Genomic DNA, 17,389 nt, shown 5'->3' on the forward strand with positions numbered 1-17,389 from the left:
ATACTATTAATAGTAATACTACCCTACTAATAGTAATACTAGTAATAGTAGTAATACGAATAGTAATACTATTAATAGTAATACTAATTTACTAATAGTAATACTAATTTACTAATAGTAATAGTAATACTAATAGTACTAATGCTCATACTAACTCATAGTCATACTGTCTATGTCCCCCAGGGTACCGGTACTGCCGGAACGTACCCTGGTTACGGTCCGGTATACCACCAGTCCGCCAGTCCACCGGTATACCAGATGTCCAGTCCTATCTTATCAACTAACATCATCCTATCGAATCACCGTACTGGACATCATCTCTATCCTTGAACCCTCAGGGTACGTTCCGGCAGTAGTGGCAGTACCCTGGGGGACATAAACCCTATCAGTATCAGCAATAGTAATACTAATGCTCATAGCCATAGGGTCTATGTCCCCCAGGGTACTGCCGGAACGTACCCTGGTTACTATCCGGTATACCGGAACGTAACCTGGTAACTATTTGATATGGTAAGGGTTAGGGAGTAGGCGTAGGCGACTCCCTAGACTCGTTAGTGGAGTAGGCGTAGGCGACTCCCTAGACTCGTTAGTGGAGTAGGCGAGGTACGGTCCAGCATATTAGATAGTACCAGGTTACGTTCCGGCAGTACCCTGGGGGACATAGACCCTATGAGCAATACTAATAGTAATAGTAATACTAATGAGTAATGCCATGAGTAATGTACATTGATCAATGACTCGAATGAGTTCTCACCATTGGCATTGCCGGGCAAATAATTGACACCAACCACCAGCCAGGCAGCCTGGCTGTGGTTAGAATTGTTGCTCAGTAACAGTGATAGTGTTACTCTCAGTGGTTAGTGTGTTAATGTTATGTCCTGCTCACAACCTACCCAATGAACTACGCCACTTGTTGACAACTGACGAACTGCAGAAGTGGTAGCTCTAGTCTATAGCCCGCGTACAGTTGCCGCAGGGCTATAGAACATTCTATTACGAATGCTCGGGACCAACTTACTCCAGCCAGTCAGCGGGAACTATATGTATTTCCGCACGTGGAGGGGTGGGCAGGTTGTGTTGGTTGTGGACAAAAACGTAGCTCTAGTAACTATAGCCCGCGTACAGTTGCCGCTGGTGCCAGCGGCAACTGTACGCGGGCTATAGTTACTAGAGCTAACAAAAACGTTGTTGTCAAGTAACAAATTAATAATAGTAATTTGTTCATCTTTCATGACAAAACTAATATTACAATCTTTTTTTATCGCTTAATTTGTTACTTGACAACAACAATGTTTTTGTCCACAACCTGCCCACCCCTCCACGTGCGGAAATACATAGTTCCCGCTGACTGGTGCTGCTCCAGCGCCACCAAAAATGGCCGTTTGAGGTTCGTAAATAATGTTCGTTCACAAGAAATACCGCAAGTAGACCATTTCAACGATAGTTAGTGGTTAAATTTTAGTAGCTGATATAACTTAAGACATATTCACTTCGGATAAGAGGCATTAATTGCCTACCACAGACGTTTTATAGCCGCGAGTAACCGTGAATAAGTTGGTCCCTAGCATTCGTAATAGAATGTTCTATAGCCCTGCGGCAACTGTATGCGGGCTATACTACTAGAGCTACAGAAGTGGCACTAACAGGGAAATAATGTTAGACTTACTAGGGGATAAAAAATGAATTAACTTGGCATTTAACCCACTAACTTCACACCTATGCACAAATTGCAGAAAGTTTTCACCATCATGCTGCCAGATGTGATTTTAGAGGATGTGATATACGCTGTTCTTATGGCCGAATCTCTTCAATTTGTGCATAGGTATAAAGTTACTATTACTAAGCGTAAAATACCAAGTTAGCAGATTTTAATGCAACATTTTGCTCTACAGTGAATTAGGGGTGTAACGATATACCGGTATATCGGTATATTGCAATATATTTTGAAAACTCGATATATCGCGATACAACTTCCGGATATCGATATTTTACGATACGGTGGTATAACAAGAAATAAATTACTGGACACTTGCCTTTATGTCATATATTGTTAATGGGGCTCGAAAATTTATGCACTGCGGTGTAGATATTACCGAAAGCCACAATGCGGTGCCACACAGACTACAGTATTACTGTAAGCCGGCCATGCATGGAGCACTGCGCGGGTACTACTGCGCGGGCAGAGTGGGCAGACGTCCTCTGTGCGCGACGGCACGAGCACGGCAACTAGGGAGTTATTCTATATATAGCCTTGCTCCGCATGAAGTGCCCGCGCGCGCGCAGATACAAGCCTGAAGCCGAGCACCCACGTTTCAGTTTCAGTTTCCCAGTTTCAGATCCAGTATTAGCCAATTATGACAGCAGGGTAATTGTGATATTCACAGCTACGTCAGTTGCCTTCGAGAGGCCGGATTCAGATACAGCGGGTGACATTGTTACGGCACAGAGGGCGTGCACTGTCAGGCGGGAAAACATTGCCGTCTTCTGTTTCTCAACGAAAAACATAGAAAATTAAATTCATATCATATAATACAAATATATGATGCAACGGCTCGACCACTCAACTTTTTTTATCAGTGCCCATCGGGCCACCAAACATCATATGATTGTTTCAAGTTTTTGGTGGCCCGAAATGAAATCTGTGGCCCGGAAAAACAAAGAAAAACACTTATAAATCTTTCTTTCAGATCTCGTGCGGGCATTGTCATATATATTCTGAAAATTGAGGGCCGTCTGATGCACTTGCACAAGTCTTTAAACAACCCCACACAATGGGCCACACTGACATTGATGAATGAGGCATCACATGTTGAATTATCCCATTCCACGCCATCAAATTATTCACCAGAATCTTGAATACCATTTTTTACTTTCACTCATTACTTTAGTAAACACCGCGTGCCACATGCTACTCGATCAAGTTCAGACGTTCAAGAAGATCCAAAGTCAACAGAGCATGCAAATAAAATAAAACAATAACTGTAATAAACAGCAACAAACACATCTGGCTTTACATGTTAAGATAAAACATATACATTTATCTCATGAAAGTTAAAATGTCTGGCAGGCTTTGAAAACTGTAAAATAAAAATATGCAGATTTAATAAGCATAAATAAAGTAGAACCATAATTATAATCACAAAGTAGCCTGGGTACGCATGCATTTAAATAAGAAAAAGCAGCCATCGTCTAAGACTAAAGTTCAATATTTCGTGCCGCTAAAGAGACAGAGAAAATGCCATAAAATAAAACTCTACGAAAGCACTAATATTACACTTCGAATTAAACTTAACTGATCATCTTCATGAGAATAGCTTCAGTTATTTATCTACGCAACTTCTTCGAAAACGCTGGCAGGTTTCGCCTTCGGATCCGGAAAACCCAGTGAAAGCACCCAGCTGCAGCTAAGCTACAATTCAGAGAGTGAAACAAGACGTCCCGTTATTTTGCCCATGGTCCCGCGTCCCGTTACCGACTCTTCCCGGGACGCATTGGGACGGAGTGTGTGTCCCGAACATTTTTACACATTTTTAACAAAATACATACAAACAAATGAAGAAATTTCAGATTCATTTTTTTATCTATGGCACAATTGTTTGCCTAATTCGGAAACTCTCATCGCTCGCGTTCTTTTACCATACGCCCACCACAGTACCACTGCAGACAGCGTATTGTGCTAGCACGCATGTCTGGTTCGCCTTGGACAATGTATCACATGTATGAGTGGCGCTTGCCAAAATATGCTATGGCCTGCGCCCGCCCTCAGTTTTAGGCACCTCATGCGCTAGACTGGTTCGGCGGAGTCGAACTGATTCGTCGCAGAGCGATGTACATTTCTAGCCAGGGTAGAAGGCGGATACCGGTTAACACAATAACATGTGCCTTGTTGCAAGCCGCCAGCTAGACGGAAAACGTGCGCCCGTTATGCACGCAGTAGAATGCTGACCACTGTGACGTACGTGATGCTCGCCCTCCGCGAATGCTCGCTTTTTTGGAATAGAATTAGCACGTAACGAAACACATTTATTTTACTCACATAGACACTTTGAATTTAGCTGCGCCCCGGCGGCCACAAATTTTAACATTTGGAAATTTTGGTGGCCACATCAACGTTTTTGGATGCCCCGGGCCACACCGGCCACCGCTAGTGTCGAAGCCTTGATAATGGTGATATGAAAAACCATCAACTATGTTACTATATCATGCATGGGATACAATTCCAATAACCGTATTGCGAAAATATTGGCAATACGGTTTTGATCGTTATTGCAATATATTGCAATACGGTTTTTGGTCGCACATTCTCCTCTACAGTGAAAGCACTTCTATTTGTGAATAAATGTTGCATAAGTCGTATGTAGATGTGTCATAGTGTCTTAACTTAGGTAGGCAGTGTGCAGGATGTTACACACTACCACTTTTGGGTTGCTGTGGCTTCATACTGGAATCTGCATTGTTAACTTGTCTCCCAGTAAAAAACTTTGTATGTCTCTCTGTCTTTGCTATATTCTATTGGAGTTTTAAGTCTATTCCTTATGACAGTGAGTTATGAGGTTATGAGACTTATAGTTATAGCACTAGTTAGTAGTTTGTTATATTGGTAAAACGTTGATTGCTACCAGTGTGGTCAATACATTTTTATGAAGGTTGAATGTGCTCTCTCTGTCTCGTGAAATCTACACTATAGTAAAAACATGTTTTAACCATGCGTATATTCACATGATTTGTAAACTACTCATAACCTTGTTTTTTTAGACATTAGACATGTCACAACTACTGATCAAGAACGGCTAGGTAAGCCTCCACCCAGATTCGCATAGAGTTCAAAGCCAGAGTCATAGTAATACGGCTGTTCGAGCCTCATCTGATCTCTTCTGATACTGTTATTTATGGGTGTATCTAGTACTTTCTAAACAAAAATATATTCTAAAAACTCTGATGTGTGATTTATGGATGCATGTGTCTGTCCTCTGGACCACTTTGCCACTCTACATCTCTGTGGAGGAGATGTGCTAAAGGTAGTGATGTCACGATCATCGATTATACTCGATCATCGGTTGAATAGTGGCCTCGAACCAAGCGCTTGGTTTTCAAAATCCATAATCGATTTCATCGGAAAAAAAAAAATCGAAAGAAATGTAAAACTTGAACAAGAAAACTTGGAAAAGTGATGAGAATCAGAGATATTATCGCTACTATACAAGTTATCCTTTATTAACATACATGTATTATACACAGTAGTAAACAGTGCAAAACAAACAGTAAACAGGGCTAAACAAGCACATACATGCACACACGTACATGCACACGACGTTACGCACACGCAGGCATTCAACACTCCGAGTAACCGATTGTAACCGATCATCGGTTACTTGGGTCCAACCGATGATCGATTACGAAATTACAATCGATTGACAACACTAGCTAAAGGCCCCACACACGGTGAGACTCCTGCTCAGCACGAAGCTGATGCTCCGTGGTCATCAGGAACCTCTCACCCCCGCACACGATGAGCTTCGTGCTGAGCAGGAGTCTCACCGCGGGTGCCACTGTCTGGTGCACGGGGGCACGAAGCGGTCATTGGAGCGGGTGCACGTCTGAACCAATCAAAATGCACAGCCATTTCGGAATAACTAAACACGCATGCGCCAACAGTAAGTTCAGCCTCGCGAGACCAAAATTATCAAGCATGACAGATATTTTCCTCGCCGCCTCGCGAGACCGAAAACTCGGTGAGATCGACCCTGCACACACAGTGAGGTTCCTGCTGTGCACGGAGCGAGAGCTTCCTGCTCAGCAGGCACCTCACTGTGTGCGGGGGCCTTTAATATCGATACTTCATACGATACGTAAGATGCGGATGCCAACGGCTGTACTGGATCTTCTCATTGCTGCAGGCTGGAGCATCAGAAGCTGCATGAGAAGCATCGTGGACATGAAGCCATGCATGCTGAGATGGTCCTCATCCTTATCGCCGCCATATTCGTCGCCCAGGTGGCACTAGTGCAGTGGAAGAAGCTTCATTTTCGATCCTACCAGGTATGTTCTGATGGTGTTGAGGTTGGATTTGAGCTTTTTTTAAACGAGGCGAGTGCTGCCTTGTGTTTAATCGCCACTTCATAGCACTGTGACAAATTAGAGGGGTACCAAGGCAGTGTTTCCCCTGCATTGACACGAGTGAGGCGGGCCGCTTCCCATAAATTCTCAGCCGCCACACAGAAATTTGTCAAAAACACCGCCTCACTGACGAAAATCTCATACAATGTGTTCCGAATAGCTATAATGCACCAAATTGCACCATTTTTTCAAAAATCTTCCGGGGCCATGCCCCCGGCCCCCCTAGATCACTTTGCTAGGACCTCAAAATGCTAACACGCCAAAAAAAAATCACCATCTCACAGACGTTTTTGGCCAGGGGAAACACTAAGGGATATATTTCCTTCAATGAATGGTTATCAATGCCATTTAGTTTTTAACAACTATTTATGTGGAACAAACAGACTTAGATTACATATGATTTATTGGAAAGGGACAGAGACAAATTAGATAGTGCAGTTTATTGTCATGAGAATATGAGGCTTCTGGGTAATCATGGCAAGTAAAGAGGGAAACCATGGCACCTGCTGTTGGTACCATGGTGACATTCCAGCTCTGATATTCTATGCTCTGCAGGCATATCTTTTTACGTTGTGTTATAATTTTTTAGCTGCTGACATTGATTGCAATGATGGTGATTCCTGTCGGAATCTGCGTGTCACATCATTGGTGGCGATTCATTATATGTTGGTGCGTTTTCAACATGGCTACAGGATTTGTAATGTTCAAAGCTACCCGACCGCTACTGGCTGGGTCAACGCCCAGGTAAGTCCGTCCCTAATGAGTAGTCGATAATTAAAAAGTCAAGTAGATTTCGGTGGCAAATGGAACAATCGTTTGCAAAACTGGTTGAGTCTGGTGAATGAGCAAACCAAGTGAGGCTAGTTATAGTTCATCATAACGTAGTGTACAGTGAAGTCTGTGAGGAATACGTTTACAAATGAAAGTGGATGAAGGAATTTTACGTAACTGAATCATGATCTGCACAGAGTGATAGTGATTGATATTGTTGTTGTACTCGCACATTTGTCGATATCCAGTGGCACACAGGAAAGTAAAATAACTTGTTATCCATGGTGTGATTGACAGGCAGTTTTAGCCAATCCTTGTTGTGATAAAACATTCTAAACTAGTAAAAGACTGCTGGAACTAAAATGCTTCCAGTTAAACATTTTGCTGGGCATGCGTGAAAAACACGTACAAACTGGTGCAACGTGATCAATCTAGCAACAATATCTAAGGTCCTATCTTGCTCAGATAGATAGGTCAGTTTTCTGCTAGGGAATATCTAGTACAATCGGTGATGTAAACGGCCCTCCTTTTTACTCTATCGTAAATAATCCCGAATGTTGGCATATTATAAGGATGCATTGTTCTCTCGCTCGGATGGGCATGTCAACCACATGTTTCCTCTCTCCCCATGCAGGTTGGTCTACAAGTGGTTCTATCTCATCTATAAGATTAGCTACGGTCTCGGCATCGTTGGCTACCTCGCTATCATGCTCACACTGCTTGGCGTCAACGCTCTGTTCCTCGCTAAACCCAACACCTGGATGGACTTCGGCATCCTCTGTCTCTACTACGGCCTCTACTATGGCGTCGTCGGACGTGACCTCGCTGAGATCTGCACAGACAAGATCGCAGCGAAGGTCGGGGTAAGTGCTGAGAGACGACGCGGTTACATCATGATTGTGATGCCGCGCCACCGGTATCCCATCATGTAGAGTCGAGTCTGGGTTAGCTGTCACCAGCTTATGGAACGAACACTTGTTTATGAAGGATACATTAAAGGGATACTAGACTCTAGGATTTTACTGCATACAACTGTACTTATTGTATAACAAATCGTCTATACCCACACGTACTTGTTACCAGATACCTAATTTAATTGTTATAATTAATTATACATCAACGCTACTAAATTTGAACGGCGCCATTGACACCCGCGACTGTGCTGCCACCCTGAAAATGTTGCGCATTTCCCAATATATTTTGCACGTTACAGACCAAGGGCTAATCACAAAGGTGCAATTATATTTATACCTAAATGCTATTTAACCGAACAATGTTCATTTTAGGACAAATTTATCCATAATATAACTGAAACTATATGTCGTTTATAAGATATTACAATCCTTTTGCTTTTAAATTAATAAATAAGAAACACCCTCGGTATGTAGCCCTTGGCTGAAAAGTCGTTTTGCGCAACTTTTCAGATCGTGCGCTCTGAGTGGCGCCACCGTCGTTGTAATCAAACTGTAGTCATTAGTTTTAAAACATTAAAAAAAAATATTTCTAATGGTGATTGAACCATGAAACTTTTTATGTAGCGTAATTTTAACCTAAATTAACTGAAAATAACCCTAGAACCTAGAGTAAAGGATCCCTTTAAGTATTATTCATTAAGTGAGATAGTTATACAGTGAAACCACCTTTATAGAATGGATACGTCTTTATAAAGTACATTTAGTATTTATCTTGAAAGGTAGTTACACAGTGAAACAACCTCTGTACAATGGACAGCAGTCTATAGAGAACACATTTGGCATTTCCCTTGCAAATTACCTTTATATACAGATTTGACAGTACATATGATATATCTGTGCGTGTTGGTTCCCATGATGTGTCCAGATGCAAGATGTAGCCATGCCTTTGTTATTGTTCATGAGAGTTGAAATTTTATCTGCCTCGTGAATTTTTAATTAAATAATATTACAGAAGATGTTGAAAAAGCACCTGGGACACAATAAATTCTCATCTTATTACCATGCTGTTACGCTGTCCTATGTATGTGATTTATGGTAATGCCGGTGGTCTGGAGTTTGAGCCCCAATGTGATCACTACTGTTGTGTCATGAATAAGGCACTTTATTCAAATTTTCTTCTATAGACACTACTGCAGTACAGCTATAGTTACTGCTGCTACCACCGAGCTCCTCTCCATTATAGGGACTCTCCCTTTATTACCTCCCTTTATTATGTACGTAAAGAGCAAGGCACTTCATCTCGAATTGCTTCAGTTGACACCTGATGTAGAAATGCGTTTAGGGAAACAGCGCACTACTAACAACCTCACCAACATATGAGTGAATACGCTGCTGTACAAAGCCCATTACAGAAGCCAAAGCAGCGAGGTTGCAGAGAGCCCATGCTGCGTGAATGGAGCCAAGAAGATACAATCAATGAAGTCTGTGTAGTAAGTAATAATATTGCTTGTCTTTCAGTACTACTCTCACAGTGGCCTGCCCGCACGAGGTCTTGAACCGGGCATCTGTTCAGTGTGCGGCAACCACCTGTTGGTCACGCTGGGTGACAACGATTCAGCTGTCATAGAAAAAACGTACCAGCTAAACTGCGGACATGTGTATCCTTTGTGCCTGACCGTGTGCGTATGTGCTAATGCGTTTTTGTGTGTGCTTGCTTGCGTTCATGTGTGATTGCGCGTGTGGGTGTATTTGTGTGTGTGTGTCTGTGCGTGTGTGCATGTGTGCGTAGATATGTATAGCGTAACCAGTAGTTGTATTTGTGTGTGTGTGTCTGTGCGTGTGTGCATGTGTGCGTAGATATGTATAGCGTAACCAGTAGTCTTATATCTTAGAAACTAGCAGTGTATTAAGGACTTTTTAACCACAAAGTTAACAGTTTGTGAGAAAGGCAATATATGAGAGATTATGGTAACTTCACATTTTCATAGCACTGTGTCTGGATATATTTAATGCCACAAAGTCTATGCAAAATACAGATAGTGAAGAAAACGTTTTAACCGGATCATCTCATTTTTCCACCATGAGGTTGTCTCTCTGTTGCTTTCCAGTTCATGATGTTTGTTGCATCTTTAACCTTGTCACAGCTTTCATGAGTTTTGCATTCGAGGATGGTGCATCATAGGAAAGAAGCAGATTTGTCCTTACTGCAGGGAGAAAGTAGACCTGAAGAGGGTGTTCAAGAATCCGTATCCTTTCAAAGCATGTAATATGAACCTAGTGTTATCCAAACTCTATACAATGTGAAAGTATCATTGCAATACTGCATGCATCCACGTGTCTGTTGGTTCATTCTTACTGGTCATCTGCGTTTTAAAATTGTGGCAAGGGTATCCTCCTGGTTACCAGAGATGACCTGTCTAATTCGCGTGAGTGTAATAATTATTCCCTCTTAGTTACTGTTGCTAAGGTCTGTCAAGCTAAGATACCAGGTTGTACTCGGTAATCACACGTGCATCCCATGTTGCCAATTTTGCGTTACTTTGTTGCTGAGCACTCTTGTTAGAGCATCTCATTGCAACAATGATTGGCTGTGACTCGATCACTCCTGGCAGATGGGTCAGTCACGCATAGTGGAGTGAATGCTCTGTTGACAGTAAGATCTTTTGCGTACGTGTATGCCTGCACGCGTCTGTGTTTTCTTTGACCGTCGGGTTGTTCCTCATGATCACTAGCTGGGAGCGGCCGCACGTTCTCTACGGACAACTGCTCGACTGGATACGATACATGGTTGCGTGGCAGCCACTCATCATATCCGCCGTGCAGGGCATCAACTACCTGCTCGGTCTCGAGTAGCCCCCGCCAACGGACAGTTCCCCATGGTGGCGAGAAGGTTCACGGCACTTAACGACCAGAGCATTGGGAGGAGAAGAGATGCGTCGCTGCGACAGCTTCGTGTAGTAGCAGTGCTAGACATTTAACGATCAACAGAGGAAGAGAGCAAAGGAGATTAGTGGAGAGGAGAGGGGAGAGAACGGATAGAGGAGGGAAGGGAAGGAGAGGAGGCGAGAGGGGAGGAGTAGAGGAGACAGTATGAGAGAGAAGAGGATGAGAGGAGAGAGAGCAGGAGAGTGGAAGATAGAATACGGGGAGAAGGGAAGAGTGGAGAGGAGAGGTGAGGGGGAGGGGATGGGAGGAGGAGGTGGTGGCTGTGTAACGTACTAGTACTTACATTCTGGGAGTTGTCACTAGATGTGAATTCCCTGTTGAATATCCACCCGATGTTTTTATATCTATGTTGTAAGTGTGCAAGGGTCATTAAGTGAGCAAGGCATGTAAGAGTGTAAGGACGTTGTAAGGGACGGACTGGCCCACAAGTTGCTCATTGCAGCACTAGGTTGAAGTCAGACGATGCAAAGAGTTGAATGGTGTACATTAACCTACCCTGAACGAACCAGCACAAAACCGTGTCTGAATGGTCGCGCCGATGTGCGTGCAGGCGTGACTAAAAATCTCTCATCTCGGTCGCCGTGTAAATTTTGCTGCAACGATCTTAGACATTTTCGAGGTGACCATATTACCAAACGTTCATTCTGCTTTCGGTCTAGTTATTTTCGAGGTTGGGCAAAGTATGCTCGCCCGGTAAAATTTTATTGGTTGGTTCATTCGCGTGACCTTCAGTGTCGAGTCAATGTCGATGGTCCACATGTCTGTCATGTCTGCCGAAGTCTGATTGGTTCTCAAAGTCAGGTGACTATGGATAACTCCATTTTTGAATGGGCCGAGTCACAATAACAAGGGCCATTCGATGCGGCAAGAGAGTGGGGACGTGCGTAGTTCCAGCAGTGAGACACTATGATGAGATAAGTTCTCAGTGGCAAGGAGATGCGCAATGTGCGAGAGAAAATGCGACGCTGTGAACTGAATGGATTCTATGAACATCTTAATGATTGCGAAATATCAACGACAGGTTTATTTGTTGCGTGAGCACGATGAATGAAAAGGTAGTCTGCCGCAAATCTGTCCCACCACTACGTCCCTGATGAGGCGTATCTACTGAGGGGCCTAGCTACGTTTGCCACATGATAATGTTTTGCATCTGAACGTTCACTGTTGTTTTGGTCGTCAGCCGTTCCTCCTCCTCCAGGAAAACATGACCCAAGTTCCCGTTGTTCCTTCTCTGTGAACATGTAACCAACCACCAAGGCTCCCGTTATTCCTTTCTGTGTCAATATATGTATCAGGAATATCTTCAGTTACGAGTGAGTCCGCCATGTGTGTCACACTTCAAAGTCCCCTGCACAGAATTCACAGCAGCAATTGTATTTTAGGATAAATACAGTGTATTGTTCATGACTCGTTAGTGATAGTTCAATCTTAAAATCTTCAATTAAGCTCAACAAATATACTTTATAATTCGAAAGATTACTCCTAACATTGTCCGGAAAGCCAATGAATTTATTCCAATATTCACAGCAGTGAATTACCTGCACGCACTCGTGGAACGTACAGTTTTACCAGCTGGATTACACGCAGAATGATCTGCTGCAAATATGTCGCAGTTTTCTTGCTTTATTTGGTGAAAATAAAACTAGTTTCTATTACTAACACGACATGGCATTTTATGCCGATGTGATGGTGCAGTTAGTGAAATCCTGTGATAACTATGTTCACCTTGGTTCCAAGCTGCTGCATATATTGTAAGCAACAAATGATGTTGCTGTGGTTCCGTACTAGGTGGGAATGATGGGCAGGTTGTATTATATGTGTTTAACCAGTTTTTACCTGGGTATTTAATATGTGGTGTGCGTCGACATGTACAAATAAATATTGATTGTTTCCATTAAAAAGTGAAAATTGTAAAAATATGTGAAAAGAAGTTTTATAGCCAGGTTATAGGTTTACACAAAAACTCACCATAGCAATAAAATATATAGTTATATATAAGAAATAATCCAACACAATCCATCTTCTAAACATTAACTGCGATAATCACATTTCCACACATCAACCCATCAATTATATTTAACTTGTAATGCGTGCACTTCAATACGTGCTCAATGTCACTTGTATAGTAAAGAAAGTAGGATACAGTGAGAAACATGCTGGCATCACAAAACATTGTTTTATACAGAAACGTCATTAAGCTTTGTTTGCAAACATGAATATGGAAATGCAGAAAACCCAGCTCGATTATATAAATAACCCCATCACTTTAAAATACACATTAAGCACATAATTATAGTTATATTATTTACAAATAATAACTACATACTAGTTGCATGTTTTAGAGTTAGTACTTAGTAGTACACTGGCTGGCCATTTCACCTGAGAGACTGCAGGGCTGCCAACTCTCACGCATTGACCGTGAGACGCATTTTGACCAAATCTCACGCTCTCACGCTGATCTTACAATATCTCACGCACAGCAAAAAAAATGCTGAGATATCTCACGCATGAATATCTCTTCATGAATACAACGCTGAAATATCTCACGCACAGCAAAAAAAAATCTTACAATATCTGAAAACAGTCACTTTAGTATGCACCAAATTGCACAAATTGACGTTATAAAATGCAAAAGCTCCCTACCGTGGGAGGGGGGAAACCCCCTTCACCCTCCCTCCCCCCTTCGGTCGCTTCGCTCCCTCGCATCTCACTCTCACCTATCACCCAATGTTGGCAGCCCTGAGACTGCTATGTGTGTATGGTGTATGAATATCACTCGTGGTGACAATAAATGATAGGTGTATAGTAATTGTCCAACTAGCATCACCACGTTGCCATAAAACTAATGTTTATCACCGCACATCAATGCGTGCATATGCACGAGATACGCTTTCATAGGAAAGACGTTACATTGAGAGAGTGTACTCATGACTGCACGGTGCACGTGGCAAATGCTTGCATTTATCCAGCAGCGTCAATACAATGAACACATACAAACCCATAGCAGCAATAAGAACAAATTACAGAAGGTAGCAGACTAAGCAGAGGTAGTGGCAAGGTGTAGACAGCAGACGTTGCCATGGTAACGTTTGTGAATAGTGAGATTCCATGAGATTAGCAGCTGGAATTTAGGTGTAGGCAATATCATCCTTACAACATCAATAACAAATACATTACATGTAACATCAGGAGAGCATAAAAACAAATAACTAGTGTTTTATTTACTCGTGACACAATATATAAATCAGTAACTTATGGTTACTAATTGTTACACCACAAACTAATGTATACAATTCCGCTCCTGATGCTACTACTCCCGTTCTAAATCGGTTCATGATCCACATACCTGATACCAGAATCAACTCCTTTTTCCTCCAGCCCTGATCGATAATTTGATAAGCCACACCGCGAGGTGCCATTAACCAAAGCTTTCAACGATGAGTTCACGCAGTGAGCATATATTATCTCGGGAGTGAATAATGACAGATCTATCTATATTTATATATATATATACATATAATAATCTATTATCATTAACTCCTCATTATATGTGCAGGACAGCAGCAAATGCTTTGAAGACGTTGCATTGTTTTGTGCTGACTATGTGTGGTCGGCTCCCCACACTTGCTTGCCGGCAATGTATGTCGCCTTGACGGTCAGATCGTTGTCGAGCCACAGGAAGTCAGCGTGCGTGCCGTAGTCCAGCGTTCCCTTGTCACGTGTCACGCCGAGCAGACGAGCTGGATGCAACGTCGCCGCCTCCAGCGCCTGGACGGGACTGCACTCTGCAACGGGCGGGAGTCAGGTATGCACGCACGAACTTTTAACGCACGCATAAAGCATATTGCATACACGCCCTATGTACATGCACACACGTGCACGCACGCACGCATGTACGAACTTACACCTTGTAGAAGAGGATTTGCAGATCTTTATTCCTGATGATCCTACCCGGTATCAATGGTCTCAACTGCTATAGGGAGCTCTAAAAAGAGTTCATCTGCCAACTAACTAAGAACGGCAACTAACAATACACAGTTTTTGCCTCCAGTTCATAGCCTGATGCTCTTATTGCACCTCGCCTCTCCCTCAGAGAAATTATAATTCTTGACTTCCTTTCCTTTACACTATCATCACGTTAGTGAGTTACATAATTAAATAATATAATATGACATCATATAAAATAACATAACATTGATGAAACATTAATATGCCTATGTAGTGTAATTTTTCTATCCAAAAATTGTTCCATGGGAACACAATCAACACATCTACAATTACATAATGGAAGTCAACTGGTAAACGTCCTTCACCTGAAGCATTTTCGTGTTATAAGGTTTTTTTCTGGACCTCATTACTTATATGGGGCAAGGGCATCAACAGGGGGGACAAGCCCCCCCCCACCCACTTTCAAAAGTAATTCCAAGGGGGGGGGCATCATATCATTTGTCTCCCCCACCCACTTTTTTGGGATCAGAACCATGACTGAAAAGCACTTCCACAGATCACACCACAGAGCATCTAAAGTAAATTCCTGTATTTTCTGCATAAACTACTAATTTTGCAGCATCATAAACTTTGCTTGATTTTCACTCTACAATGCATTCAAATGCCTGTTTTTAATACTCAAAAATAAAAAGTCCTTACCAAGCCCCCGCTCCGTTGCTCTGCTGCCTCAAAATGTCCCCCCCCCACACTTTTGAGAAGCTGTTGACGCCCTTGATATGGGGTATTAATGTAATTATGATTTGTGTTAACTTACTATCATTTTATCGGTAAAAAGGTAGGAACAGACCATTTAAATTATCTGTAAAGCGAGAAACATGACAAATCTTTTGTGATTCTGGAATAGAAGTAAACTGGGATGTGGGAAATCTGAGTGTGGTTTAAAAAACTGGGAAATGGCATACTTTTCTATTTGTTAAACTGGGAATGGATGCCCTCCCTTCCGTTACCCTTCGTCTCTTTGGAATGGCTCATGTGACTGCGACAAAACTGCATCCACCTCCGCTGATACGCAACGGCGAATGTGACTACGAGAGATCGAGCGAGGCGTGGAGGCGCTCACCTGTGTTATGGTAGAAGAACTGCACGCACGTCTGCATGGTCGCGATGCTGCCGGCTAGCGTGTCCGTGCCGACCAGGACGGCCTCGGTCGCTGACACGTCCACCAGCTGCTGACCGAGGTGATGGCGGCCGGGCGGAAGACCCATCGCTGCCATGGCGTCTGTCACCAACACGACCCCTGTATACAGCACACTGTGTGAGTCAGAGACGCGGAAGGAGGAGGAGGAGAAGAAAGAGTAGGGAAGGAAGGTGGAGAAGGATCTGGGGGTGGAGGAGAGGGGAGGAGTAGGGGAATGAGGAGACCCATCGCTGGCATGGCTTCTATCACCAACACGACCCCTGTATACAGCACACTGTGTGAGTCAGAGACGCGGAAGGAGGAGAGAAGGAAGCTGGAGAAGGATCTGGGGGTGGAGGAGAGGGGAGGAGTAGGGGGATGAGGAGACCCATTGCTGGCATGGCTTCTATCACCAACACGACGCCTGTATACAGCACACTGTGTGAGTCAGAGACGCGGAAGGAGGAGGCGGAGAAGAAAGAGTAGGTGAAGGAAGGCAGAGAAGGATCTGGGGGTGGAGGAGAGGGGAGGAGTAGGGGAATGAGGAGACCCATCACTGGCATGGTGTCTGTCACCAGCACGATGCCTTTATATAAGGGAGATAGATACATAACCCTAATTAAGAAAAACATTTTTCCCAGATGTCCAGGGTCATTTCAACGAGCAATTTCAACGAGGTCCAAAAGGTCCATTTTAATGAGCATGCGATTATAGCTGAATACAATCTTCGTGAATAAACACATTTCCTTTTGAAGCAAATTTCATTGCCTTTCAGACAAGATGGACTCATGGGCTTATTTTCCAAGACTTTCTGGACCCAGAAAAAGATATTTTGAAATGCCAAGACTTTCCAGGTTTTCCACGACCCATACGGACCCTTGCAACAGGATTTAAGACAGGGACGAGTGAAAACATATGAAAAAGGTACAGCCATGTCAAAGTAACATCATTATAATACATGCTCCATTAACAAATTAATTTGTCATTTCATTTTGTGTGTCTAATAAGTTGGATGTTCAGTATTGTACAGTAAGCGTTGTGCATGCATGTGACGATGATGGATACGGACCCTTCGGATGTAGTCTGTGCGCCATTCTCAACGCTGCAGGATGAGTGTGCACTCCATCGGCAATGATTCCATAGAAGAGGTCGTGACCTTCCGTGATGACATCACTGGCGAGTAGGCCAATGAGGCCAGGGTCGCGATGATGAAACTGAAAATTTGATATAATATGGTTAGCTGCGACAAAGGAGAACATGCGTGTGTGCATGTACTCATGTGTGTACGCGTGTGCATGCGCGCGTACGTGCATCTGCGTGCATCTGTTTGCATCAGCGTGTGCATGCAGGTATCTGCACTTGTGCGTATTTGTGAGTGTTTGTATGTGTGTGTGACAGTCTGTGCATGGGCATGCCTGCATGTGTGTGTGTGAGTACATGTGTGAACGAGTGCGTGCGTGTGTGTGTGTGTGTGTGTGTGTGTGTGTGTGTGTGTGTGTGTGTGTGTGTGTGTGTG

The 17,389-nt window shown here is 43.2% G+C and overlaps 2 protein-coding genes across 5 annotated transcripts in view; one reads left to right on the top strand and one right to left on the bottom strand.

Annotated features, from left to right (window-relative positions):
- LOC106815943 (RING finger protein 121-like) overlaps positions 1–12,665 on the top strand; it is a 13,735-nt gene extending 1,070 nt beyond the window's left edge. The window contains exons 2-8 of one of the 2 annotated variants that reach the window (XM_014820479.1): positions 4,756–4,794; positions 5,898–6,039; positions 6,707–6,861; positions 7,523–7,751; positions 9,321–9,460; positions 9,947–10,048; positions 10,535–12,665. In XM_014820479.1, coding sequence (XP_014675965.1) covers positions 5,944–6,039; positions 6,707–6,861; positions 7,523–7,751; positions 9,321–9,460; positions 9,947–10,048; positions 10,535–10,655 — 843 coding nt within the window. In that variant the 5' untranslated portion in view covers positions 4,756–4,794; positions 5,898–5,943 and the 3' untranslated portion in view covers positions 10,656–12,665. The remainder of the gene's footprint in view (positions 1–4,755; positions 4,795–5,897; positions 6,040–6,706; positions 6,862–7,522; positions 7,752–9,320; positions 9,461–9,946; positions 10,049–10,534) is intronic. The other variant, XM_014820476.1, reaches the window with a different exon arrangement.
- Positions 12,666–13,939: 1,274 nt separating this feature from the next.
- Positions 13,940–17,389, bottom strand: part of LOC106815940 (putative N-acetylglucosamine-6-phosphate deacetylase) — a 16,194-nt gene continuing 12,744 nt past the window's right edge. For all 3 annotated transcript variants that reach the window (XM_014820472.1, XM_014820474.1, XM_014820473.1), the window contains exons 8-10: positions 16,943–17,087; positions 15,817–15,993; positions 13,940–14,533 (exon numbers count right to left, since the gene is read on the bottom strand). In XM_014820472.1, coding sequence (XP_014675958.1) covers positions 14,349–14,533; positions 15,817–15,993; positions 16,943–17,087 — 507 coding nt within the window. In that variant the 3' untranslated portion in view covers positions 13,940–14,348. The remainder of the gene's footprint in view (positions 14,534–15,816; positions 15,994–16,942; positions 17,088–17,389) is intronic.

This window comes from Priapulus caudatus, unplaced genomic scaffold, assembly GCF_000485595.1.
Source record: "Priapulus caudatus unplaced genomic scaffold, Priapulus_caudatus-5.0.1 Scaffold1244, whole genome shotgun sequence".
Taxonomy (NCBI): Eukaryota; Metazoa; Priapulida; class Priapulimorpha; order Priapulimorphida; family Priapulidae; genus Priapulus; species Priapulus caudatus.